Genomic DNA, 27,435 nt, shown 5'->3' with positions numbered 1-27,435 from the left:
GTATATTTAATCGCATTTCTAGTGAGTTTTTGCATGAGCTTTATTTGTATTTCACGGGGTTTTCAATCTCATATTTTGTTGATTCCCGGACGAAGAAACGTAACTCGATTCCTAGGTTGCCAAATTGACCCAAATAGTTCAATTTTTGATGAGATGGGCAAAAAAAAAAAAAAAAAAAAAAACGCTCGATACACCGTGACCTTTTCAAGTATTGAGTTTAAATATTCCGATTTGGACTAATGTCCTAATAGGTGGCGATTCTTAAAAGTTGACAACACCGTTTTTTCTCCATTTAAATCCATTAAAAGTATCGATTTTCGGGACACGCTGCCTCACCTAGAATCGATTGTTTTACATACATTTATATGGAGGGAAAACGGTGTTGCCAACTTCCAAAAATTGCCACTGGTCCTACTCATCAAGGGGGAAAACTTTTTGGAGGGGCACGACCCCTTGACCCCTCGACCCCTCAGGTGACCCAAAATTTCAACATTTTCAAATGGGGATCCCCCCTCCCTAGTGACACATCAGTGCTTAGCGTACCGAGCATTTTTCCCCCATCCCGGTAGAATTTTTCAATGAATAAAGACTGAGCTCAGAGACTTTGAAATTCGTGTTTTATAGGTTTTGAATTATCAGTCGATCTGTTTTGCTCCGTCGTCATTCCCATTGACGGGGAAAAAAAATATTTGTGATAATACCGAATCATACTATTTTTGAATTTTTTGACATTTGATAAAAAAAATTACACTGACTCTCCATCTTCAGTGACCGTTTGAAAGAGGATGGAGAAACTCGCTGCATTTTTGCAGAATCATTTTGAAGGTAAGTGCAATTCTGACATATGTGACTCCGTTTGATATTCGCTCAGTTATTGAAACGGTCGTTTGATTAAATCAATCTCTCGCCAAATGAGAGCACTCCATAAGAATAGAAACGCACTAATAACTTGGTCACTGGTCAAAAATTAAAGACTTTCACAGAATAAGTATGATAAGTGAACATTCTGGAGATACTTGTGCATTTGGCAATCGCATGGCATTTTTGTGGAACGTGAATTGTCCATTTTTCAAAAATCCTAATAATTATTATATAGAATTGCTTTTTTGGTCAATTGCAAAGCTTTTCTCTTAAAGAAATGTATGGAGGATCTTTATTTTGTTGTTTTCAAACAGATAAAATACGAGCTGAGACTTTAAGACAGTCCAATCGGTTCGTGATTTTCTTTTTAATTTTGTGAACATCTAGCGTGATCTCTCTGGTATATAATTGAGCTTTCCGTTGACTTTTGCTCTGACCAAAAAGTGTATTATTGGTACTGAAAGCAGGTGCAACAGGTGCAATAGCTCATGAAAGGAAAATCTCTACAATAATTAATTCCTCAGAATACTACTTAGAGAAAGTTACCGAAATAAGGTAATTTATGCGTTGCGCATGCGCAGTTATGTCAAAATAGTAAGACATGAAAGTTTTGACTTAAACTGCAAATTTTAATGTTTTTTGATCAAATTGCAAATTTTAAAGAAATTTTCCCACCAAAAACTGTTACGGTAAACCAGAGGAGCAACTCTTAAACCTCTCCAAATGGTATGAATGAAGATAACACATAATGTCTGACTTCTCCCATTGACTAACTTCACTGTGCGTCGTCTGTGCGTGTGCTGGTAGGTATTAGTAAACAATGAAGGAAATTCTTCCTCGGTATCACTTAAAATTGTTTTCCATATTTTTGCAGAACTCAAAGACTCCAAATAAGCACTTGCAAAGATGAAATTGCATCATTCTACGGTCATCATTGTACTACAGTTGTCAATATTTCAAACTATCCTCGGAAATCAGTAAGTTTTTCTGTGACATCACGGGCTCTTCATTATTCCACATTATAAAATCCCTATTCTCCTCTCCTATATAATGCACATAACCTTGCATAATATTTTGCAGATGGTTTCATTTTTACGCTCATCCAAATGGGGGGTAGCCAAACGTAATTCAAAAAATGACCACTGATTTAACATGTCGAAGGTAAAACTGTGGAAACATATTGATGGTGAAACTGCAGGAATGGGTATCTCGTTTGCGGTGTTTCAAAATCTCCGTTCACATTTTGTTTTATCAAAAGAGTACAAACCAACATCATCATCATTGCTTGAAATGTTCATAGATAACACACTATTTTTTTATACATGGCAAAGAAGTTAGGAAAGTTTTCAAGAAATGACGTTGAATCTTTTTCCATTTGAATAACAAAATATGTTAGGAAATCTGCAACGTCGCAAACCGAGGTGCGCATTTCTGCAGTTTTACCGCAGCTGCATGTCCTCCACTTATTTTGTGATTTTTTTTTTTTTTTTTACAGAACATTACTAAATATTTCTTAGCAAAATTTTCAGAGAAAACTATTGAAACTGAGAGGAATGCTAACTGACACGATATGTTGTGTAAACCAAAACCTGCATTATTTTTCGTTTCTTAAATATTTCTTCTCCTCCGCATTCATTGTAAGCCTTTTCTAGCAAAAGCCGTGTAAAATATCTCTTTTTAACTTGTGTGTCTCTTTATATCTCCCTATCAACTGAATAGTAATGGTTTCTTTGATAAACTGAGATTCCATTACATGGCGTAACTCACTTTCTATAAAATCTCTTCAAAATTTTTCTTGGTCTTTCGCCCTCCACTTGTAGAATTGACCTTTTGCGGTCTAAAAAGTAATATTTGTTGCGGCAAGTGAATTCTCGCTGCTCCCAATTCAATATAGTGTGTTTTTCTATTTAGCTTCTTTGTGCTGCGTGATCTGAAGAAAAGTAATACAAGATGAAAGGACGAAATTAAGTACAAAAAATTGTTATTTTTTCTGTGTTACTAAAAGGGTATTACAGTGCCATTTCGAATTGCATATCATGAGGAGTTAAGTCCTAAACCGCTCTCTTCCAAGCGCCGAAGGATGGAGGATGCAGGATTAAATTTCCAACTAAAAGGATTGAGGCACTTCATTTTTCAGTTGGAGTTTGCAATCGATTTCAAATTATTTCGGCCGAAATGACAAAAAACGAAGCCCTGCAGTCAAAAAAGGAGAGGAAAAGTCGGCACTCCACCAACTTACGGGCTCGGAAGGTCCCTTAACGTTGACACGCGTGGTGGATCACTTGAACTCGCTGGCACCTCTACATCTGAAGGAGCCGTGGGACAACGTGGGGCTCTTGGTCGAGCCTCCAACTTCGCGGACAATCAAAACGATCTTCCTGACAAACGACTTGACCATGCCTGTGCTACAAGAAGCTATTAATGTATCGGCTGACATGATAATTTCGTACCACCCTCCTATCTTTAAAGGATTGAAGAGAGTTACATGCAATAGCTGGAAGGTATGCATCGGCGGATCCAGCAAATTGGCAACATTGTCATTTCTCCACTCAAGGCCTGGATACACGCTCAAATTTCCATCAATTTCCGATCAAATGGTGACTGGTGCGCACCATCTACCATCAATTCTTTGCGGCCTGCAAAATTTGACCGCCATTGTTGTCATTATTTTGATTGGAAATTGATGGAAATTTGAGCGTGTATCCAGGCCTTACAACTTATGGAAATGTATCGATCCTTGGATGGGCCAGGTGCTCCGACAAGAATCGATTATTCAGCATAGATTTAAATGGAAGAACTCCCTTAATGCCAAATTTCTGGATCCACCTCAGTATAAGTAGTGAATTTTTTCGCCCCCTGAACGATGAATTTTATGAAAACATGCCACTTGTTGAGACATTTCGGCAACACGTATGCTGCTAAACAAATGTTCTAAAACAGTTTGATACTTTCAATAAGATCTGTTAAGCCCACATTTTAAGCATATATTACAATTTTTTTTTATCGAATCAGATAAATGAAATTTGCAAAATCTTTTATGAAGTGTTATTTAGGATTTTTGAGAAAGACTTGAGATAAATAAAATGACTAGATTTTACTGGATTGATGGAAATTTGCTTCAGGTTTGAAGTAGTTTTTCTTCCTCAACGATTAGAACATTAGCAAAAAGTTTGATTGAAAATGGGTCTTGAACTTTAATATTCTCTCCGAATCTTGATCAAATGAGGCTTTTTGCTTTATATTCATTTAATTTGAAAAATTAGTATTATCAGCTGTTGTTCGTCTAATGTGAATTCTAATGCTTGGATCTCCTTTCGTGGTCACTCGATTGATTAAATAAGAGAGTGCCAAACAAAAGTCTTAAACAACAACATGTAGTTTATAAGTAATTATGCTCAAGGAGATACCCTTTTTTTAAATGCTTTTTTTATTAGCTTTCTATTTGAATAGATATTGTTTCCTCTGAAACTATCACTTGTCTATTTCAAGGAAAAAATAATTGGGCTTTGCGTGGAAAATAGTATCGCCGTCTACTCGCCACACACATGTTGGGATGTAATGTCGGGTGGCACTGCTGATTGGCTAGCTTCCGCTTTTCGTGAGTTAATTTTGACTTATATTCTGAAAAGATTGCTCAGTTCATCGGAGAAAAATCATCCATAAGCGGAAAGTTGTGTTGATCCCCGAGAAAAACTTCTACCCTACAGGAATCTTGATCTGTAAAATACTTTTGTTCTATGTATGTATAAGCCACTTTTACGGCGCGCTAGGTCGCTCTGCGACGCCTACCCGCCACAGGAACTCGTCATGGTAGAGACCTTGCGGAAGCTTACAATTCGTTATTTCCCGGACGAAGAAACATAACTCCAAAGGTTGCCAAATTTACTCAAACAATTCATCTTTTTATCAGAAAGTACACGTGCAATTTTTGTCCAAAAATTTTCTGACTTTTGCATGAGATCAGAGGAAAAATCAAACAAATTTTCGGTGAAAAATGGCCAAGAATTCCCTGGTACAAATGTAATTTCCGAATCTGGTATCCTGGCAATTTGGAATGGAGTCATACATTATTTTGTGAAGGAGCCGACGAATTTAGACCTTGGTTTTCTTCATAATGGGACTCTTAAACAAGCAAGAAAAAAAACATGAGCATAAAACGAAGAAAAGGGAGGGAAAAGTGGAACATTTGGACGTATTTATGCCGAAAGGAAGTATGTGCATAGGGGTTGCGTAGAACATAGTTCCTTTTATCATAAATACATTCATTTCAACAGCCTTGCAACAGCTCTATCAATACCCTGAAATCGAATGCCCTCTCAGCAGTCTCAATTATAGTTCCGACACGAAGGGGGTGGAATGTGGGTGTTTTGAAGTGCGCAACGGGTCCAGCAGGGGGCGCAGCATCCGAGGGTGGGTGAGCGGTGCAGTAGCGCAGACGCACTGGTGAGCGAGGCTTTGTGCATTTCCAAGGCGTGAAATTGCCGAGCATCGTCAGTATACCTTCGGGCTCGGACTGGCTCGCTCAAAGCTCGTTAAGGTATACCCATTAACCTAACCTCGCCAGTGGTGTGTCGTGCTTTGCGATAAATCGATTCGTTGCCATTGAACCCTACCAAAAAGATCGAATATCAGGAAATACCATAATAATCGATTCTTTACCACAACTTCAAATGCGGAAGTGTCGAACCCTGAGAGGCCAATATTCGCATATCGACGGTGTAAGTCGACAATCACATAACTCGCGGTTTGCGACGTCGCAGACTTCTTGTCATACTTTATTTTTCAAACGGAGAACCAGTCAACGGCAATTTTTGAACTGCCGTGACTTTTCTTCTCTGTGTGAAGAAAATTCTGCAAAAACTTCAAGGAATGATGTCAATTTGTTCTCCTTTAAACAAGTAACATAGAGGCGGAGATTTTAAGACACCGCAAACGAGATATGTGATCGACGACTTACACCGTCGATATATTTCTGTTCGTCTTTGTCATAGGAAATAAATGTAATTGAGGTTTCAGAGTTGGTATTATCATGAGATGATTTCTTCCACCAGCGGGGCGATTATTGAAATGCTATCGACTGTATGTCGCCGCTTTGTCGTGTCGCGCCATCGACTAAGCATATGCTTAGTCGATGGCGCGACACGACAAAGCGGCGACATAGAGTCGATATCATTTCAATAATCGCCCCGCTGGTTGGGAAAGGAGCCAAATTAAATCATAGAAAGGTACTCAATATGCACATGGAACAGAGTTAACTCTTATGGAGGATATACTTCCGAGCAAGTGTATCGAGGAGACCTTTTGATTCTCGATAAACTTGTTTCTCCTTTGCGAAATATCGCCCCTTATGCATCCAGTTAGAAATACGTGGTATGTAAAATGGAATTAGATTTGTGTCATTCACTAGTTCACTACATAATGAGCGGATATCGATAACTGAAATCGGCCGTTAAGAAACTAGACTGTATATGTTTTCCCGGAACGGTTTGCACCTTATTAGCTCGATTCTTGATGGAAACCTTCAATTGACCTGTTTTTTTTTTTTAAATTGAGTTATAGACCCCGCTAAAATTGAGCCAATTATCACTCCGCGCCCACCAGCTCCTGAAGACAAAAATATCCGTTTCCTAGTGGAAGTTCACGGAGCAAGAAACTTGAAAAGTAACGCTCACATGAAGACACTGTTGGGAAGTGGTAGCTCCAAGTAAGTGAAATCGAACGTCACTTTCCAAACAGAGGGATGTGAACGAACCCTTCAATTTTTTACAGCGGATCTTTAATTGTATTAAATTGAATAATATACGAATTGAGACGTTAAAAGAATTGAGGTGAGTATAAAGTCATATACTAAAATTGGAAACTTATGCTGACAGAGCATTTACTTGCCGTTGAGAGAAGCATTTCTCCAACATAGGCAGATCCAAGGGGGAAGGGAGCGTGGGAGGTTTATCCCCTCCCCCCTTCGCTAAAGAGGAGGGAGAGGGAAAGGAGGAAGAAGTAATAGGACGCTTGAATTTGGAAATTATTCGTAACGAGATTGATTGAAACTAGAGTACCTGTATAGGGAGAGTAGCAACAGATCTGAAACTCCGAAAGTCCATCAGGCCTTCACCGATGCCTCCGCGAATAAAGTTAGGGCCCAAAAGGGCAGCCAACCTATGAATTTCGAATGTCCAGAGCGATTTACAAATACAATTGTTACGAACCGTCGTTTAGAAAGCATGTATTTGGTTTACTTTTTGCATAAATTTACTTATTTTTGCGAAAGAACGCTCATTTATGTACATTCTTAGCCATCTTGGTTAGAATTGAAATCTGAAGGCTGTCAGTGAAATTTTATGTGTTAGAAGTTGCTCAGAAGGGTGACTGCACTTTTGGGCCCTAAGCCCTCCATGAACCGATCTGTCGCTACTCTCCCTATACAGGTACTCTAATTGAAACTGCACGTGCACGTGAGATCATTTAAAATTCCGAAATTTCTCTGGAAGACGCCCCCGGACCCCCCTTTTGACCTGAGATGCAATCCATACACACCAGATAACTCCTTCCACCCTACCCCCTCCCCGGGAAAAAATCCATCCCTCTCTCCCGAAATGTCTGCATCTGCCTGTGTTTCTTCAAGAAGCAAACGCACAGACTCCAGTCGGCCTTAATCCCTTAAAATTTTAAAGCCTGGAGCATGGGTGTGTACTAACCCTAACCCGATGCTCATACAAGGTTGCAGAATCTTCTAACGAATTAAAAACCTCAAATAACTCCAAAAAAAAAGAAAGAAAAATCAAGTGTTTTATTTTAGGATGTCATTGTCTATATCAGCACAGTATTGTTCATTCCATTATTTAATCCCCATTTTGCAGAATAATATCCACGAATCCTAAAGAAAAACGTTTCTCCCTCACAATAACTTCACAGGAGCTGCCGTTTATGTTGAATAAAATTTCCAAAACCTTCTCTGGAAGTATTTCACAAATCAAATTGGCGGTGAGTCTTTTCAGTATTCAGAGTATCTTTTAGACGAAGCCGGTTCAACCGTTTCTGTACTAACTGCAGTTTAGGGAAGAGGCGTGCTATACACACTTAATATTTTTTAAAATTTTATTTGCTACATTTTTCTATTAATTATTTTGATGTCTCTTAACTCCTTAAAATGATCCCGAGGTAAAATCGTTGGGAACAAAATCGATATTTTTTAAACATTGTTTTTGTCAGCTTTCCAAAACATTTCTTTTATGTTTTTTTCAAAATAGGTTACCTTCCAACTGAATCTTTTGATTTTAACAAAAGTAAAATAAATCAATGATCGTGGAGTGAACGATTGTGCGATGATTTGATTGATCTTCAGGACGACAAATGAAAAGCCAATTTGACGAAGAACTTCTTGTTCATTGATGAATGGATTTTTTTTATTATTATTATTAAATCGGGCTATAAAATGGATATTATTTGAATCAGCACAGACAGTTTTTTTAAAGTACGTTTACTCACATTTAAAAGGACAGAGTCTTCGTCAATTTCACCTCAATTATACTGCTTACTTTCACATGTATTAGTGGACTACGAAGGAAATACATCATTGTTTTTTATTTCCTTTTCATTCTTCTTCTTTTCAACCTCAGGCGAAGAATCACTTCCGATAAAGGCAATACAACCGATGGGCAACTGGCCAAAGTCAGCAATGATTTAAAACCCTTACCTGCTCAGTGGTCAGTTATACTGACCACCTTTTTAAATAATTATTCATGGCCGTTTTGGCGCGACATACCCTTACCAACCATGTAGTTATACTTGGTATATGGTCCAGAATATGAAAAAAAATATTGCCGGGCGATGTTATGTTGGCAATATTGTTTTATCATCTATTGTTTACCTCCGATTCGTTGGAGGTTTGGTGCCGCTGGTGTTATCTCCAGTTTTGCGGTTGTCAGTTGCTTGTGCGACGCAAATGGTTCTGATTCAGTAGTAAAATATTAAGTTAGACTATAATGCTGCGAGAATGTCATTTGGCAATTGAAAAATTCAGAAGTTTTGATTATTTAATTCATGCTTGAACATGGTGGTTAGTATAACTGACCACCGTGCAGGTGGCTATAGGAGCTGGAACTGGATTCTTGTTGCTTTATTTTTCATTATTATTTTATCAGTAATTTTTATGATTATGTTCATTACTTTTAATTATTGACCAAAATTATTATTTTAAAATTGCTAGTCTTATGTGGGAAAGGACCATTATCGTTGCATTTTGAAGGAATGAATTTATTTTATTGTGACTAGTCTTTGATTGCCTCCTTACTTATTCCAGTTACGCTCATATGTTCTTCACTTCAAGCAGTTTTATATATTTCTGCTTTATTTATACTCTTTTATAATAAATTATACATTTTTCTAAGACTAGCTTCACTCAATTTCCAAAAACAGAGACTCTATCACTTACAAACATGTAAGAAAAAGTGAAAAACTTACAAAATCTACGGAGTCAACATTTATAATTCACTGGTAAAGTTAGTATGGAAGGTAAGGGGAGGTCTGCGCGGGAAGGGTTGGGGGCTTGGAGGGCAGAAATTGAATGTCTTGCGCGGATAGGTAGAGACAAGGATCATTTTTTACACAAAAATAAAAAAAAACACGAAAATTATATCCACATAGGTGAATAGGAAATTTGCGTATTCCTATCCTGTTCAGTGGTCAGTCATACTGACCACCCTTTTTTGTCAAAATTTCCGGGTAAAAAAAAGTCAAAAAAATTTTTTTTCACTAATTTTGAGTTATCTAGACCCAACAGGCCTTAGAAAACTCGAAATTTCAAAAAAAATTTCGAAACCCATAATGTGTGCAGGTAAGGGTTAATGCATTCATTGAATCGGTAAATATATTTAAGACCACGGAAAAAACTAAGTTAATGAAACAAATGTGGTGAAACAATTCGTATCCTCGTTAATAGTGTTGATTTCTTTTTGATTGTTATCATATCTTGTATTTTCTTGGACTTCACGTTTTATTTTGCAATCTGCGCCGATTAAGTATTTTGTTAATTATTTCAATAATTATTTCAGGATTCTATCAGGGACGCCGATTTAGGTGTCGGCCGCTTCGTTACCTTGGAAAAACCAACGCAGATTAAAGACTTAATCGCTAAGGTGAAGCACCATTTGAATGTTTCGCAATTACAATTGGCGCTGAGCTTCGATCACAGTTTAGGTACCGTTATTTATGTCTCATACTTGATACTTCAACCCGAGTTACGTGTAAAGACAACGAAAGAAAAAATTTTGCATGATAGGAGCATCATTTATGCTGTCCCTGATTTCTTTGAACTTTTTTGAGACCTTAAAATATTAGTGGATACATAAGCCCTTTACCCTTCATTTTCCTCCTCCTCTCTCCATTCATCTCTGTAAAAAAAATCTCCCCTATTCGTCGTTCTTCTCTTAAAAGAACGTGACCAAATTTCAGTGTTGCCAAATTTTCCCTTCCAAAGCGCATTTTCACAAGAAGAATCTTGAATATTTCTGACTGAAAACATCAGTGATTTTTCCTCTGATCCCTTACAAAAATCAGAGAAATTTTAGACAAAAATTGTTCAGGTACATTCTTGCAATAAAATGAAGTTTTGCAACCTGGAAATGGAGGTGCGTTCCTTCGTTCAGGAAGCTATAACCTGTCGAAAATTTAGAATCTCGAACACAGAACAGCAGGAGAGATACTTAGAAATAAAAATGCGACAAGTTAGAGTGACATATTGTAGTGTAGGTTAAATTGCCGCATCTCCAAATGAAGGCGCTTTGTGTGTCGCATAACAGCGATCGACGAAACAAGATGAGTTAAGTTTTCTGTCCGCGTATAGAGAAAAAGTACGGTTTTTACACGGTCATGGCTTGAATTCTTAGATTTCAGAAGGACCTCGTGAGGAAATATCTGATCAGAACTTGCTGATTTACAGTAAAGCTTCGGAGAGGTGTTGAACATAATATCATTGCAAACGCTTAAACTTATTTTAAAAAAATATATCGCGTCCATTCGCTACCTTCGGACAAAGCATGTATCATAGCGATTATAAAGGTCAGGTTTACTCATACAGAGTCTGGAAGAATCATATTTGAATAACTACATAATTCCAACTTCCAGTGGTGTGGCATGCTTTGCGATACATCGATTGATCTGCCATTTAAACCTATGGAAAAGGATCGATAATCAGGGTGTTCGCAACAAAGACCTTAATAAACGATTCTTTACCATAGCTCCAAATGGGGCTTTATCGACAGTCGATCATTTCGCCTCGCCACTGCCACCCACTGATGCAAGAAGATGAGAGCATCCAACATGAAGTTTTAATATAAATGTTGTATACCGGCCACATGCAACTTAACGAAATTTTTAAATAAAGTTGTCAGGGTCAACGGACTGTTGTCTCCATTGCAACTTTGTGCATTTTCATCTGACAACGTTATGCTATACTCATTTCCGGATGCATATTTTATAATGAAAATTCAGGGGCTTTGCGTTTTTATGAAGAAAATTCAGAAAAAAATTCGGAAGAAAATTGCGCTTGAGCCAAGAATAGGTTTTCAAGGTGGACGCATCTTCGCTAAACGGAACTATAGACGAGTGGAAAAGATGGGGTGTGCACTAGAAAGCTACGTAAGAAAAAATGTGATTCCCTGTGGGGAAGTGGAAAAGCGGGATTTTTCACTCTGCCACACGGAACTAAGCGTCAACTAAATGAGGCACTCATGCAGGCCCGCCGCATCCCATCTCAAGCCCTGATACCAGTTTTAAGGTCCGGGCCCCAAGCACGGAGGGGGAGGGGGTCCAAGGCGCATTCCCCGAGAAATTTTAGAATTTATACGACTAATCGGACGCATTTTGAAGCTTCCATAAAGAATTTTTCCATCAATTTCTGAATAATTATGTTTTTTTTTTTTTTTTTCTACTTTCAGCACAAAATACTTGCGAATTGTTGCATTCAGAACATCTGGAACATTTTTATTTTTATTTTTTTTCTGGGGGGGGGGCATATGATACTATTTTCAGTTCTAAGAGGGCCAGGCCCCCCTGGACTCCTATTGGCAAGGCCTATTTGCCTAATGGCCTATTGGTCTATGGCAAGGGAGTTGTGCTATGAGCCATTGAAGTCGAGGATGCCCAGACTGGAGACTCTTAGCATCTGATGACGGAAGAAAATGAAACGCAGTTACTAAAAATATCCCTCTGTACTGAAAAGCTTGCAAATAGATAGAAATTTTCCAGGAAGTATACTTCTTTGAAAATTTAAGAAGAATTCTACCGTGCTCCAGCGTGTTTCTGAAAATCTATTCACCTTTTGCGAAATTTTTAGGGTAAATTTTTCACTTTTTCTTACGAAACAAGGGTTGCATATGAATTCGTAGTGGTTTTTCACGGGTAACACGGGTCCCCTTCGGGCCCTGGGCCCCGGTACCAGGGACCCAGTATCCCTCCCCCCCTTGTGGCGGGCCTGCACTCATGAGCCATCGGCAGGGCAAAAGAGCGTTGCGGACAGGGCTCATGAGTTGAAGCGGAAGACGGACGACCGCGGCGGCGCACAGTGGATCGAGTCAATTTGAGAGGTCAGACATGAAACTTTTAACTAAAACTACGAATTTTGTCACATTTTATAGCTGTAGGGGTCTAAGAAGAAGAAAATTTTACGAGGAAACCAATGGAGTCCCTTTCAGAACCTCAAAGTTTTGTATAAACGGAGTTATAAGCTTTTAAAGTCTCCAAATTTTGTCGGACTGACTCGGTCCACTCTGCGGCGGCGCACCTTTTTAAATGAAAATATTACTTCATTTTAAAAACATTTACATTTTTAATTTTATTTGCAAAACCTTTTCCGAGCGACGGCATCGATATCAATCTCAATGAGCCGTAATTATGTTGAGAAGAACTATTCAAAAATGAATGGAAGAGAAAGAAAACCTGGCAATAGTGAGTTTTTGGACTACCGCTCTCTTTTTGTGCCGTAGTATCTTGATTCATGTTGCGAGGAAAGTTCTCTACTCTTAAAGGATGCCTGTCATTCTTACTATGTTGGAGCGCCTTCAATTTCGTATGTTACTGCGCAACACCTCTGTTGTGAAACAGTTGCTTGAGGCGCCGTGGCACGCTGGGCGGTTGGACAGCGCCTACAAACCTAAAGGGATACTTCAAGCATTGCGCAATGCGTGAAGTATCCCTTTAGGTTTGTAGGCGCTAATGAGTGCTAGTCAGCCGCGGCTTCTTCGCGGCTGACGTCACTAGCGCTTTATAATTCCCATTCATTCTTACGGCCCTCGACTAATGAATAGATCCTTTCTTTCCCACCTGTCTCTGCAGCCGGATTGTTGAAACTTTAACTGGCTATGTCGGCACGATAAGACAAGACCGCCCATAGACACCCTCAGACAAGATAGACCCTTGCCGATAGACAAGACACCCTATCCGCGCCGTGTAATATATCAATTTTCGATTCTTGTCGTGCCGACATAAATTTCAACAATCGGGCTGCAGGTTCTTTTAGCAGAAATTCGTCCAATTATACCCAGCAATATTTCCAATGTAATTAAAATACTGTAATTATAACACTCCAGCTCTGACCCCTTCAATTAATTTAATAGACTTTTTTTTTGCAGATCATTACATCAAGAAAATCGCCTTGGTGCCCGGATCAGGTGCTAGTGTTTTGCTAGAGGCCTGCGGTGATGCTGAATTATTCCTCACTGGTGAAATGTCTCATCATGAGTTGCTCGATGCCAATCATCAAAATGTCACTGTCATCCTAGCCCATCATAGCAACACTGAAAGAGGATTCTTACGAGTGATGGCTCAGAAACTCAGGTCCACATTTTCAACTTGGCCTGGGACTTCGATCGTAGTATCAGATAGCGATAAAGATCCTTTATTTGTTATTTGAACTTCATATTGATCATTCTAGACTATTTTTACGATTAACCAGCTACTGAATGCATATCGACGGTGAAAGTCGGCAATCACATAACTCGGTTTGCGACGTCGCAGACTTCCCGTCATACTTTATTTGTTAAACGGAAAACTACTCAACGGTAATTCTTTAAAACTGCCGTGATTTTTCTTCTATGTGCGAGGAAAATTCTGCAAAAACTTCAAGGAATCACGTCCATTTGTTCTCCGTTAAAAACATAACATAGTTGCGGAGATTTTCAGACACCGCAAACGAGTTATGTGAATACCGACTTGCACCGTCGATATGTCCTCTATTTGATCTCTGAACAAGGAAATTAAGTCCAAAGTTTAGTGAAAGTCAGCGTATTTAAAAAAAACGAAACTTTTGGAATCGAGGAAAAGCAAAAGTAGTCAGGTGGAAGCAAACATGGTTAAGGAAATGCCAGGGAATTTATAGTTGCAGAAATAATGGCAAGTCTGGAAAAATAACACTTCTACGGGAAAATTGTTCAGTCTTTGGGGGTCCACGATCCAGCCTCCTTAGTTCCATGCCTACACAATTGGTGGTATGTCTTAATTTTCGGTTGAACACGGTGGCAATCGTTGATCACACCATTTTCACGCTGATATACCTCGTTGAGGGTACCCCCATGGGTGCAGAAAGATCCTCGGCCCGTACTATCGTACTAAGGAAGAACGCCATATGTACATTCGAGAGTTGCCAAATTTTCTCCGATGAAATTTTATTTTTGAGGAATCTTATGAATATTTTTCCTTAAAATTTTCAGGAGCTTTAGACGAGATTGTGAACAAAATTAGCTAAAAAGTTGGAAGGAAAATATTCATAAGTTTACCAGGAAATCCGTGTTTTATCAAAGAAAATTTGGCAACGCTTGAAGGTTCATACAGCGTTTTTCCTTAGCGCGGCAGTATCCAGTTTCGAGCAACCATGGATTCTGCGTATGCACTATGACATTGCACGTTCGCAGTAATTTTCACCATAAATAGCGCGATCACAGTACTTTGCACCATGAAATAACGCGTTCGCAGTAATTTTCTAAAAATTCAACTCTCTCGCAGTAATGTTAAAAATGTAATACTTTCACGGTAATTTTTCAAAAATTTAACACTGAGAAAGTAATTTTTTAAAGAAATTCTACCCTTTTGCACTAATTTTCTGGCAACAATGCGTTTGCACTTGATTTGTAATAGTTCGCACTTATTTTCAAGCGTTTCGCCCCACTCAACTTTTCTACTCCTGCCTTAAAATCACTAAATAAGTCTGAATGAAATTCTCCATCATTTATTGGATAAGCAATTTTACCTAGTGGAATGTCGAAAGAGTTGTACCACGCGTTTCGTCTCATCAAAAACGATCATCGGAAGCGCCTGCGAAACTGAAGGAATACCTCAAGCATCGCGCCGTCTCCCCGAAATTTCTAGTCTCACTCTCGGCTCTTGACGCGCGAATCACGCCGTTCTGCAGAGATCCGCTCGCTATTTGGAAATGTGCAGGGCAGCGCGCGTGCACAACTTCGGAAAGTGTAGACTAGAATGAAGCGCATTTTGATGAAACGTAATAAATTGTAGGTTCTCGATGGTTTCAGGACATTTCGTCAACGATTTCTTGTCCGCGCACCTGTTTTGTCCAACAATTTACGTCCACGCTTAAAATAAGCGTCAGTGATTTGGTCCAAGCGTTATTGAGTCCGTAAGTGAAACAATATTGACTGTATCGAAATGAGAACATTGAGAGAGAAGAAGGCGTTGTTGAGGTATCACATTTTTTAAACGAGATGTTACTTCCTTCTTTTGATTTATCTTTTCTAATTGTCATTGGTGAATATTTAGTTTTATTTCTATCCTTAAAATTTTCTGGCTAAAATAAACCTTTTTTAATGAAAATATGACTTCGTTTTAAAAACATTTACGTCATTAAAACGTAGAAAATATTGGTAAAACCTTTTCCAAGCGATGGCATCGATATTAATCTCAATGAGCCGTAATTGTGTTGAAAGAAACTATGCAAGAATGAATGAAAGATGAAAAAAAAACCGAGAAGTACGCAATTTTTTGGTTTCAACTCATTTGTACATCGATCTCCTGTAGTCAAATACGTCAAATTTTGAGCGTTTGGTTGCGCGTGTACCACGCTGCAGCACAGTAAAAGCACAAAATATAAAAGAAAAAATTAAAGTGCTTTGGAAATCATTAAATTTGACACAGAAACACCTTAATATTAACGAAACACAGTGTGCAAACATTTCAAAATTATGAGTTGAAAAACGCTGACCCCGCGAGTTTAAATATTCGAGCCATGCACAGGGAGGAACGGCGTGCTGCCGGCACGAAACGCGCACTGGCGCCTACAAACCTAAATGGATACCTCACGCATTGCGTGAAGTATCCAGTTAGGTTTGTAGGCGCTGGCAAACCGCCCGCCACGGCGCCTCAAGCAACTATTTCACGACAGATGTGTTGCACAGTATCAAACGAAATTGAAGGCACTCCAACATATTAAGAATGATAGGCATCCTTTCAGAGTATGGAGCTTTCCTCGCAAAATGAATCAAGATACTACGGCACAAAAAGAGGGCGGTGGGCCAAAAACTCACTAAGTCCAAGCCTCCATATTCGATGACGTTTGGCATAATTTTTTTGAATTTCATTAGAGCAAAAATGACTCGATTTAGGTAGAAACATTCTTGAGTATGCTGTCAAGAAGATTTTATTTTGAATCAAGAATAAAATAGCTGACTGAAAGCGGGTTTCTGCTTGATGTGACTTTTCTTTTTATATAAGTAACTTTTCTTCTTTAAACAATCAGGGGGTCTTGAGGGGATTGAAGGTCAAGGCGCATAAGTGCAGTTTTTTCTATTTCGAGAAATATATATGCACTTACGGTTGCGAAATTACATGGATTCTTATGGCGGAGAGAAAGTTAAAACTGACTTTTTGATGCTTAGAAATAGAAATTTGAGAGTAAATTGTTCACAGAATATGCATTAAGATTAGCTTTACTTGAAATCATTAATATCTCAATTTTTTCAAAAACTGCAATTGTGCGCCTTGTGCTCCATTTGGAAATGAATCACACTCTTCTCGGGAAAAGAGGGAGGGGATGGGAGGAGAAGGTTAAGAAGAGTTCAGAAAAAAATGCATCAAGATTTTGCTAATCAATGTATAAGTACCTGTTTTTATTTTTAAAAAAGGAAGTTGGAAAATGATTAACAAGTTTGATCGTCAGACAAAAAAACTTTGAGTAGGCACATACAACTATAAAAATATAACGTTTTGCAAATAATTAGTTAACAACAGAGATAGCACTGGATTTATAGAGGATGAGCAAAATATCCCCTTACAGCTGGAAATAAAAGTTGAGGCTCCAAAAATCAAATGAATATTAATTTGAATAATTCACAAAACAGGATCTTTTATCAGTCAAATTCCATGGTGTAGGGAATTGCTGGTTGTATTGAAGCAATGATCCTGATTTTCTTTCCAATAACATATTTAATTACAGAAAATCCATTGAGACAAATGACAAAAAATTAAGAATTAGCTAGGATTTTCCTCCCTTCTAATTCCGTACCAAACAAAAAAAAAATTCTTTTGGTGATTCAATTTGAAGAGATTCCAGCCACCAGGGATTTAATAGTCTGCTTGGGCACAAAAATAGTAAACATACGGTAAATTTACGCTATTGATAAGTGATAATAATAAAAAAGTACATTTCATAACATGTCTGTACATATTTTTTCTGTTATGTGCAAAGTTTATGATTACATGTGTTAGAGGGCTATTAGATGAAAAAACTTTGTTATGTTTGAAAGCGAAAGTTTGAAGAAAAAAAGGAAATTGAAAAGAAAGGATCTTGAAAAAACAAAAGTAAAAAAAAAATGAAATAAAAAATCTTCGATTAATTTTCTTAACAATTGTAACTGAGAGAGTACAGAGTATAAAATTGATAAGAGGTGTGTCAAATTAATTTATGTACTTAAAACAGGGAAATACAATATAGTTAATACTTAAAACTACAGAGCTACTGCAATCTGAGTATAAATAATTAACATGAAAAAAGACAAAACACCAATTTTTAATGAGGACTAGGTCAAACGTAATAAAGTTAACAACACATTGAATGAAATTGATATTTATGGTACAAACATGACGTACAATGATGATCTCTTATCAATCAAGTTACACATATTTGGTCACATTGGAAAATATGGCCTTACCAACTAGTTGTTTTAAGAAAGCTTTACACTAACAATTCTAGCATACAAATGAAAAGGGTAATAGAAGATTCCTAAATCCAAAAATATATTTTTATTACAATGTTATTAATATGTAGAATATATACAATGATGATCCCTCATCAATCAAGTTACGGAATATAAATACAATTGAAGGCTGATTTAAAGACACAGCCATGCCAAAGAGTTAGGTTAAGCAAGTTTTACACAAATACAAAATGTGAAAAAGGCATTCGTAGATACAAAAACCAAACACAATAAAGTATCATGACAAATTATTATGAAAAAATTATCTAAATACAGTAATGATCTCTTATCAGTCAAGTTACACACTAGTAAAGTTGCAATTTTAATCGATTCAGAAGACTGGGCTTAGCCAAATTTTTGCTTTTAAGCAAGTAATAAACAGGACAAAAAAAAGGATTGAAGATAAACAGGTGATGGAAAACCGCGCTGGATTTTTGATAAACAATTCATAGTGATATATCAAAGTAATTAAGTCAGATAAAGCTACAAGAAAAAATAAACAACCCTCTCCATGAAAAATAAATCTAGTTTCGCCAAATGATTAAATTTTAAAAGGTTCCTGCTTATTTTTTTATTAAAAGTACCTTATAAACGATACCATGAGTAAATACAAGGACACATTTGACGTTATTAATAAATATTCACTCATAAAATACACATAGTCATTAATTTAGCAAAAATATTGTGGATTAAATAGTTGACAAGGGTTTTAGCCACATACTTGTGGTCACTAGTCCACATACAGCACTTACTACCACACGGGTATACTTATAATAGCACTATTAACTCTTTCTTTTTGACCTTGTAGGTCAAGAGAAAGTTTTAACAGTCTGAATGCAGTAGACAAAAAAGGTTGATGTTCAACAAAATAAAATAATTCTTCTACAAAAATAATTAAATAATTATTACCTAGTAAGATGTAGTAACTGTCTTTCGAGGACTAGAATTAACTCTATGCCTCTGTATGTTGGGATGGGCTTGGCAATATTTTCCTTTTATTAATAAGGAGTGCAGAAATGCAAGTATGGTAAATGTGAGGTATAAAAAAATATACAATAACATTACAAGAAGTTGTTTAAAGCTGCCTAATCCATTTATGATTATTCGTTATTGAGGATAAGTAGACCTCGCTTCTTGCAGAGGCTTCAAATCTTACATACCTAGTTTTGTAGATATTTTATAGAGTGCACTAGTGCAGTATACAAACTGAAAAGTTATTTTGAATTTAAAGGAAACACTCCCCAGAGCCATCAGTTTATAAAGAACTCCTTATCGAGCTATCTTTAATATTTTTCTTTCCTTAATGCCTTTTCAATGTATAAAGAATCTTGAGCTATACAAAAAGTTTGGGAAAATTCTCACTATGTAACATTGCCTTTAGCACTTTCATTCATGAAAGAGAGATCATGAAAATTTTGGTGAAAAATTTTTCAGTTTGACAATAGCTTCCGTCATTGGGTCAAAAATTGGAGTGACTGGTAGAAAACTGAGCATCATTACTGCCAAACTAATAGATTTTTCCAAGAAAAAAACCTTCATATCAGAACAAATAAAGGGAGAATGTAAGTTGTATCCAAACTTGAGTGATATTTCCAAGAATGGGCCAGTTGCGCTGATAGCAGAATCCTGTTTTGATGCTTGATTCTTGAAGACTAGCTTAAAATAAGAAGATCTGTCCAACCGGCAACTTTCTGCGTTGAATATTAACCGAGACACCGTCCTCTGAAAATTTGGGTGTTGGACGTCATCCACCGCGGTAGTGCATAATATGGTATGTCCTACCATGGTGGATGACTTCATAAATTGAGTTTTTCAAGTCGCGATATCTCGGTTAATATTCAACGTAGAAAGTTGTTGTTTGGGTAGATCTCAATATTTTCAGTTGATCTGCAAGAATAAAGCATCAAAACACGATTCTGTGACCAGCACAACTGACCCATTACGCTGATTGTGGTCCATCTAGATTACAGGGTGCTTTGAGTACTATTCATTTATTTATTTTTTGAATTTCATTTTTTTTTCACTTTTTAGGATAAATATTTCATTAGGCAAAACACAATAATTGCATGGCTCTTTTTAACTAAATTTACCAATGTAATGCTTTGAGGCATGTGAGTAATGATATTATCAGGTTTGTAATATAGTTCATTATTTGGTATAAAATCATTGAAAACAACCCAACAAGGAAAATTCGGAAGTTTTGCTCTGAAAGAAAAAATGCTGATTAAAAATCAAAATTATGTCCATCTTTTGATTGCTGGGAGTGAATTTTTACTTTGTTGATTAGCTTTTAACTTCTCCAAGCCTCATGAATACTGCATTTTATGAACAGGTTTGTTCATGATGAATAATTTTTAAATTCTTTTGTAAGAATCAATTGGGAAAATAGTGAAAATTTTGTCTTTTTGACAATAGCTTTCAGCATTGGTCTCAAAGTTTTCTGCATCAAAAAGCTATTAAATGGTTGTGAAGAAAACCGATATAATTTGGGCAACACTGAAGTAACTTTACTGCCAAAAAGTTAAAACTTTCTGTACATCAGAACCTGATCATTGACTCAATTAACACCTATTGATAAATTCTACTTGTTAGACAGTGGCTTCCAACATCTGCAAGGCACTTGCCAGCAACACCAAAAACTCAGGTAGAAACTTCAGAAAGTCACTGACTTTCTAACGAGACTTATGACTTCAAATTAGCGTTCGAAATAACATCACTGCCTAACAAATAGAATTTGCCATGTTTAGATTTATGCTTTTAATCAATGACTAATGGATAGGTGATCTGGATTCTCTTGTCGCTATGTATAAGAGAATGTGGACCTAACTTTTATTTCTTTGCTGGAAATCATGGATACCTGGATAGTTAGACTTACAGTTAAAAGCTAATCAAGCAATATAAAGCCTAGACATTTTTTAGAAGCGAAATGACATTTTGCACTTGTAAATTCCACTTAAACATAGGTAATGTCTGCACTCCTCATTTTTTTGTTCTTAAAAAATAGCAGCAAGGCTCAGAGCCCATCATTGGTGATCTTTAAGAGAAATCATTGACAAGAAAGTTTCCTGTCCCGATTTTAGATTTTTTCTGGTACAAAATGTTTATAATAATTCACAGTGAAATCGGTCATGAGTTCTTGCATACATTCAGGGAGTTCCGCTACGCATTTGCCTGGAGATCCACCGTACTTTGTAAACGAGGAGACCACTGTGTCTGGAGCCAATACTGTATTATCTTCAACGTAACAACAGTCTTTCAATACGCAATTCCGACCCTGGAATAAAAAGAAAAAAAATGCACTAAAACAACGTATAAGGTTTTATTGGAGAGAAACTAGAAATAGTTTTACCCTATTTTAAGCTTGATTGTTGTACAAGTATCAAACACTGAGATCATAGCTTTCAAAGAAAGCCAGAATATAAAGGGTAAGGCAAACTTGGTATGTTACAAACTTCTTACGTCCTTTTCTGCATACGCAGTCTCAGAATCTACTGAGAGGACTTACAGTAGTTTATTTTACGGACAACAAAGAATGAGTTTTGCAAAGTTGCCAAATGTTGATAAAATACTCAGATTAAGAAAAAAAAAGGGGGAAAAAATGATCCTCGAAATCCCAAATGAATTACTATTCTCAAGAAAGCCAAGCAGTCTAAATTTTTTCTTTACATTTAGAAACATAATTCTTGTGCATGTGATTATGCGGCCTCAGCAGGATAAAATTTTAAAAACATACAAAAAATATAGGGTCCATTTACTTACATGATTAATAAAAGTTTTTGAATTTAAATTTGGGCATAATGTGTGGTAGGCATTCAATTAAAGTTCTGGACTGAAGCAAATGCTGCATTGTGAGTGTGACTACTTTTGAAAAATTTCCAAGTTTTATTGCACATGTGGCTTGGAATGGCAACTACTAGTTTCCTACATTCTAGTTTGATTTTGTGAACAGCGTTAATATTTACCAAAAAAAAAATTTATAGTCGGATAGCTTTCACCTGACCTCCAAGTGCTCTGCCGACCAATCAGAGGCATTTTTACATGTTTCCTGGTCAAAGATTTGCCAAAATATGAAACATGTTTTGAAAGTAGAAACATTATGATATAGCTTGGAGACTTGGACGTACATTTGTAAAAATAAAGATAACTTTTCTTCAGAAATGAAAAAATGCAACAAATTTAAAGAAATACATTCATTGCCAAAATAAAAAAGTGTGCCTCGGAGATTCTTGGGTTTGAATTGAACATTTGATTCCAAAATCGTAAGTTGATTCCTTGCTGACCCTTCACAATAAAATATTTTGTAATTATGTCCAGAAAGCCAAAAATGTACAAAACCTATTGAGAGCACTAACAGAAAATATCTCGAGTCTTTCCATTAAATTCCTTTTAGTTTTTTCTGATTTTTCTGACTTGATGGGATTCCCTGACAACTACACAGGGTGTCTACTAAAACAAGCTGGCCAAAAATCAGTACTTTTAAAGTGCTTTTTCAGTACATTCCCAAGAAATTCAGAACCTTCTCCACAGGAAAATTCAGTATTTTTTCAGTGCCTGCCTCCAATTGACGAAAATCGAAAAATTTAAATTTCTCGTCCAAGTTGCGACAAAAATGACAAAAAATGAAAAAAATTCCAGACCTTCTACTGAATTTCCACACTTTTCTAGTGCTTCCAGACCGCCCTTAAAAAATCAGTATTATTCCCGGATTTTCCGGCAATTCCAGACTTGTAGACACCCTGCTAAAGGTTTCCCTGCTTTGACAGAGCTGCAGATACCCTGAGAATGTTCTTCAAATTTAAGATGGAAGACTAAAAAAACTGACTCACAACAACACAGTTCTTCCCAATATACGTGCATGATCCGACTTGAAGGGCATTGACTACAGAATTTTCTCCAATGAATACGTGATCACCAACGTGCAGAGGGAAGAAGGCAACCCTGTAATGAAAGAAAAAGGAGCTACAGTTTGAGACAGAGAACCGGTCAAAGAGTCATTTAAAACCGTTGCTTACTCAAGAAAATTTTCTTGATGCACACAGACACACATCAGACATGCTAAATTTCATATTTTTGAGCCTAGGACCTGAAGCAGCATTACTTATTATGCTGAAAAATTGGAGCTGATATTAAATTATTCAGTTTGATTGTGAAGTTGGGTTAGTTATTGTTCATAATTCGAATAATATTATCTTGTTCAATGCTTTTGCAGGAAATATGACTATTGATGGAAAAATGGACCTCAGTTCAGAGTTACTAAAGATCGATTTATTGATAGCAGAGTGTAGAAAAGTTGCGAGAACAGCTGGGACTAGAAACACTCCAAAATGTTAACCCAAACTGGCGTTGCCATAATTCGTTTGAATTCTGTGATTTAAAAAGCATATAAAAAATGAGAGAATCAGAAAATTATAAAAGTCAAACTCGCAAAATAAATTACAACTTGAGAAAATGTAATTCTTCTTGGAGGCTGAAGTTCAGACTCAGAAGTCAGTAGCAGGGTCGGAATTTCCGCCTCAAAGCAGGAACCACAGGATTTTAAAACGCATCGGCAAGTGCTTTTATTTATTTTGTGACTTTGAGCTCTTTATTTCTCTGATTATCTTTTCTTTCATATTCACGCAGCTTGTATTCTGTTACTCGTTTCATCTGTTTATTTTGTGTTTTGTTTCTGTTACTTTTGGTTTCGTTCCAACGTGCAAAATTGCAAGATTGTAATATGACTTTAGAGCCTCTATTGATACAATTGAACCATATGAACTGAATTGAAATTGACTGCAATTAATTCTTTAAGAAACTTGAGAGTTTGTTAATGAAATCTCAAAACCCAATTTTCTGACCCAAGTCAAAAAAAAAAAAAACACTGTATTAAAACTTTTGAATCTATAGATACAGAGCCTTTTTTTCGCAGACAAGTCACAAATAGACATTTTCCGCCGTAGTAAGTGGTATAATTTGTGGGTCCAGCCTAATATGTTTTTCATTGAAATTATCTACAAAAGTAAATGAACATTGATAAATGAAAGAATTTCTTAAATCATCGAGTCTGGTTGAGAAGCATTTTTTAGAATCCTACCTGTAGATACAAAAAATACAAAATATGAAAATTGGTAGATTAAAATTGTATGATGATTAGGCACTGGACTATCATACACAGCAAAAATGCTGTAACTCCGTGCTACATTTAACAATCTTTCCTCTATCAAAATTCGTCACTTGATTACCTACATGCTTACATACTTACATAAAATAGAGTATTTGGGCAGAGAAATAATTCAAAAATTTGGAATGGAATTAAAGAGTTTTTCTTATGGACAGTAATGGAGGCGGAACGTGCCATGTTAAAAGATAAATACGTTCTCTTAAATATCTATGATTTTTTATTATAAAAAGTATTGTAAACTTGAGATATTGATTCAGCTTCTGGAGACAGAGAGAGATAATATAACACCACGGGGCTTGAACAGTTTGAATTTAATAACTATTGACTGGAGAGAGTGGCCAATTACTATGAATTCTCTTACCCTTTAGTTAATTTTTTGAATGGTGGTCGTAGCACAGAGTTCTCGCTTAAAATACAGTATCGACCAGTTCTAACATTAGCTAGATCACCTCTCATTATAGCCCCTTTTTGGATGATGACTTTTCCGCTGAGAACAATATTTTGTGATCCACACAGCAGAGTCTGTCGACTGACTTTGTTGCCCGAAGCCTGCAATGGAAAACAAAAGTAAAATCAGTAGAGAATTATGATGAATGTACTTCTTAATTAAAAACTGTCAAGACAAAAAAGCAGGGCTCAGTAAGAACCACAGTATTGAGTACTCCAATCGTTGGCTGGACAAGCCAAGACAGAGGTAGAATGGAGTTAAGTGATTGGTTCACATTGTAGTTCCTGCGTTGGGTGAAATCGGCAAGAAAGTAGAGAATCCTCAGTATTTCCTGTTCTCGCAGGACTTCCCCCATTCCCCGTAACTAGTACATGACTCATTCAGTTGGATGGTCTGCACCCTTTCAGAGGTCTGGTCCATAGTAGGGTTTGAAAGAGACAAATTTGCTTCAAATCATATTAAGTTCAGGTTTGCGTTCATGCATTACTTCATTTCAGATCAAAATATATGATGCCCATTTCGATTAGGATAACATCAAACTCATTTGAGTTCAACATGCATACAGAAACTACGTTCACACAAAAGATTATATTGTGCATCTCTCAATATGAATTGAAAATTAAAACGCTCATATACAGAGGAGGTGCATTGTCAAATTAAACTTTTCCACTTTCTTCTAAACGCAAGCCAACGGTCCCAATAACTTCCTCAGATCATTCAGCATTTTGCAAGTAGCAACATTAAGATTTTATATGTAAACACACAAGTCATCCAGCAATTCTCATGGAGTCTAACAACGCTGACCGTTTGGAATCAGGTGATTCCGTTTCCAAACGATCCCAAAAAGTTTACTTTGACAGCGCAACTAAGGGGACTGATCGGTTACATCACCAAGATGCGGCCACATGTCTACCTAGCCGGTTGTCATTCACAATGATGACCTATTTTACGAATTGAATGAGAAATTACTGTATAAAATGGGTAGTGACTTCATGGCGACAGGGCAAATTGAAGAGGTCGAAGAATAAATCGATTACCATTTCAACATAGCTCGGCTTGTTGTAGAACACATCAGGCAGTTCCATATTTCTTGAATATATTTCACAGATGACAAATACTTAAAATTGAGGAGATAGAGAGATTTTCACGAAATGATAACACGGTGGATCTGCACGCAAATCTGCGTAGCAGTTTCCATTTATTCGAGAGACCTTTTCCACGATCACATCTTGACTGAAGCTTACATGATACACAGACTCAAATAGTGATTAAAAATGTGTGCAAGATAAGAAACTAGAGAGCGAAAAAGATCTGATTAGATTAGCGGAGATCTGACTTGCTGCAAACCACAACTTTCCCAACAAGATTCGGGTCTTATCACTTATCTCGCGGCCGACCACAACTCACAATCAGCCAACATAAACAGCTGACTGCCAAAACATAACCTCAAAAAAGCTTATCTCGTGTAACGAGCTTGCCAACCATCGAATTTGAGATCTAAACAGATCTGCGAGTTAGCGCCTCCAATTTTACCCCTCCAGTGAACTTCGACTAAGGGTTTTTATTAAAATAACGAACCATACAAGCTAAGTGTGTCCAGATAAATCAACTTCCTCGCTCTCATAGCCAACTAATCGTATTTGCGGTGGTGGATCCCTAGTGCTATTTCAGGTTTCTCGGGAGTTTCCCCCCACTTGAACTTTCGGAACTTTTAGCACTATCGATGTTTTTCCCCTCCATTCTCCGTTCAGTTCTCGTGCGACTACGTGCGTGTTGTGCTCGGAGCTTTGGGTCCATGAGCTTTTCCGTGTTGTTTAGTTGCATTTCGTGAGTCGCTTATTGAGGTTATCGCGGCGGTTTCGTGTGTTTTTGTGATTTGTTGAACACGTTTTCTCGGCCGTCATGGCGGAAGAAGAAAATAATGAAGAGGCCGCGAGTGACACCAAATTTGGGCTTAGACTGCGGGGCAGGAAAGGAGCTTTGAAGAAAAAGAATGTGTACAATGTCAAAGATCATAAATTTATCCCCAGATTCTTCAAGCAACCCACTTTCTGCAGCCACTGCAAGGATTTCATTTGGTATGTAATTTCTTTCTTTTGCGCAGAGCTCTTACAGTCAGCGACGCATCCATTCGCTGTTGCTGCAAGTAATTCCTCCGGACTTTTTGTCTCGGCAGGATTTGACAGAGGATAAATCTATCACACTGACAGGAACCAACTGTCATTTGAAAGTGGGGCACTGTTTACATACGCACCTACACATCCTGGGTACAATGGCAACATTCCTTAATTCAACTGACAATAATGTCATAAACTAGTGTTGACTGTTATGCATGTTACAAGTTGCTGCATCAACCCTAAATCATTTCTCTCACAGCGTAGAGGATTTGTGAAGTCACGCATGTTGTGGCACTATTGTTTCATCCATCTTGTTAGAAAGCAACATACCTTAAAGTTTGTCAACCAAATAATCACTGGAAGTTAAGAACCTCAATATATCTGCGGAGATGTCTTGTCTGAGACTCTGGTTCTGTGCATTACCCATTAAATTTCTTGAAAATGGACAATCTTTTAGTGCAACACATTTCTCCAATGCAATCAATGTACTAGAATTGCTATGTGTTATTGTCGTAATAATTTTGAAAATCACAAATTTGGTATCATCTCTCATTCTCTCACTTGAACCATTCTGTAAATGAGATTCAAGTGGCCCATTCGGTTTTTTTTTTTTTTTTTTTTTTTTTTTTTTGAAAACTTCTTGGTTTGAGA

The 27,435-nt window shown here is 37.1% G+C and overlaps 3 protein-coding genes across 7 annotated transcripts in view; 2 read left to right on the top strand and 1 right to left on the bottom strand.

The window, feature by feature from the left end:
• The first annotated feature begins 668 nt into the window (after positions 1-668).
• LOC109034871 (NIF3-like protein 1) lies at positions 669-15,683 on the top strand. Of its 2 annotated transcripts, none has more exons than XM_019048249.2 (8): positions 669-825; positions 1,736-1,838; positions 2,999-3,362; positions 4,351-4,459; positions 6,421-6,565; positions 7,719-7,842; positions 9,912-10,056; positions 13,488-15,683. In XM_019048249.2, exons 2-8 carry the CDS (start codon positions 1,768-1,770, stop codon positions 13,766-13,768), a joined length of 1,239 nt encoding a protein of 412 aa, XP_018903794.2. In that variant the 5' UTR covers positions 669-825; positions 1,736-1,767; the 3' UTR covers positions 13,769-15,683. The 2 variants fall into 2 exon arrangements, with proteins under 2 accessions (XP_018903794.2, XP_072157210.1); XM_072301109.1 differs by lacking the exon at positions 669-825 and adding an exon at positions 1,194-1,212.
• Positions 15,684-16,943: 1,260 nt separating this feature from the next.
• Positions 16,944-25,967, bottom strand: DCTN5-p25 (Dynactin 5, p25 subunit). The gene is made up of 4 exons (XM_019048250.2): positions 25,705-25,967; positions 24,581-24,768; positions 22,886-22,997; positions 16,944-21,333 (listed from the first exon to the last, which is right to left on the bottom strand). Exons 1-4 carry the CDS (start codon positions 25,750-25,752, stop codon positions 21,136-21,138), a joined length of 546 nt encoding a protein of 181 aa, XP_018903795.1. The 5' UTR covers positions 25,753-25,967; the 3' UTR covers positions 16,944-21,135.
• A 234-nt stretch (positions 25,968-26,201) lies between these two features.
• LOC109034870 (Protein C kinase 53E) overlaps positions 26,202-27,435 on the top strand; it is a 337,504-nt gene continuing 336,270 nt past the window's right edge. For all 4 annotated transcript variants that reach the window (XM_019048244.2, XM_019048242.2, XM_019048243.2 and 1 more), the window contains exon 1: positions 26,202-26,745. In XM_019048244.2, coding sequence (XP_018903789.1) covers positions 26,570-26,745 — 176 coding nt within the window. In that variant the 5' untranslated portion in view covers positions 26,202-26,569. The remainder of the gene's footprint in view (positions 26,746-27,435) is intronic.

This window comes from Bemisia tabaci, chromosome 5 (assembly GCF_918797505.1).
Source record: "Bemisia tabaci chromosome 5, PGI_BMITA_v3".
In the NCBI taxonomy this organism is placed as follows: Eukaryota; Metazoa; Arthropoda; class Insecta; order Hemiptera; family Aleyrodidae; genus Bemisia; species Bemisia tabaci.
Note: the sequence above shows the minus strand (reverse complement) of the source record. Positions and strands in the feature narration are given on the sequence as shown.

Coding starts and splice junctions, on each gene's coding strand:
- LOC109034871 (XM_019048249.2), top strand. CDS start 1,768: ATGAAATTGCATCATTCTACGGTCATCATTGTACTACAGTTGTCAATA. Junction 3,363..4,350: donor TTACATGCAATAGCTGGAAG/GTATGCATCGGC, acceptor GTCTATTTCAAG/GAAAAAATAATTGGGCTTTG. Junction 4,460..6,420: donor TTGGCTAGCTTCCGCTTTTC/GTGAGTTAATTT, acceptor ATTGAGTTATAG/ACCCCGCTAAAATTGAGCCA.
- DCTN5-p25 (XM_019048250.2), bottom strand. CDS start 25,752: ATGGAACTGCCTGATGTGTTCTACAACAAGCCGAGCTATGTTGAAATG. Junction 24,769..25,704: donor AGCCGAGCTATGTTGAAATG/GTAATCGATTTA, acceptor TTTCCATTGCAG/GCTTCGGGCAACAAAGTCAG. Junction 21,334..22,885: donor TTGGGAAGAACTGTGTTGTT/GTGAGTCAGTTT, acceptor TTTTTATTCCAG/GGTCGGAATTGCGTATTGAA.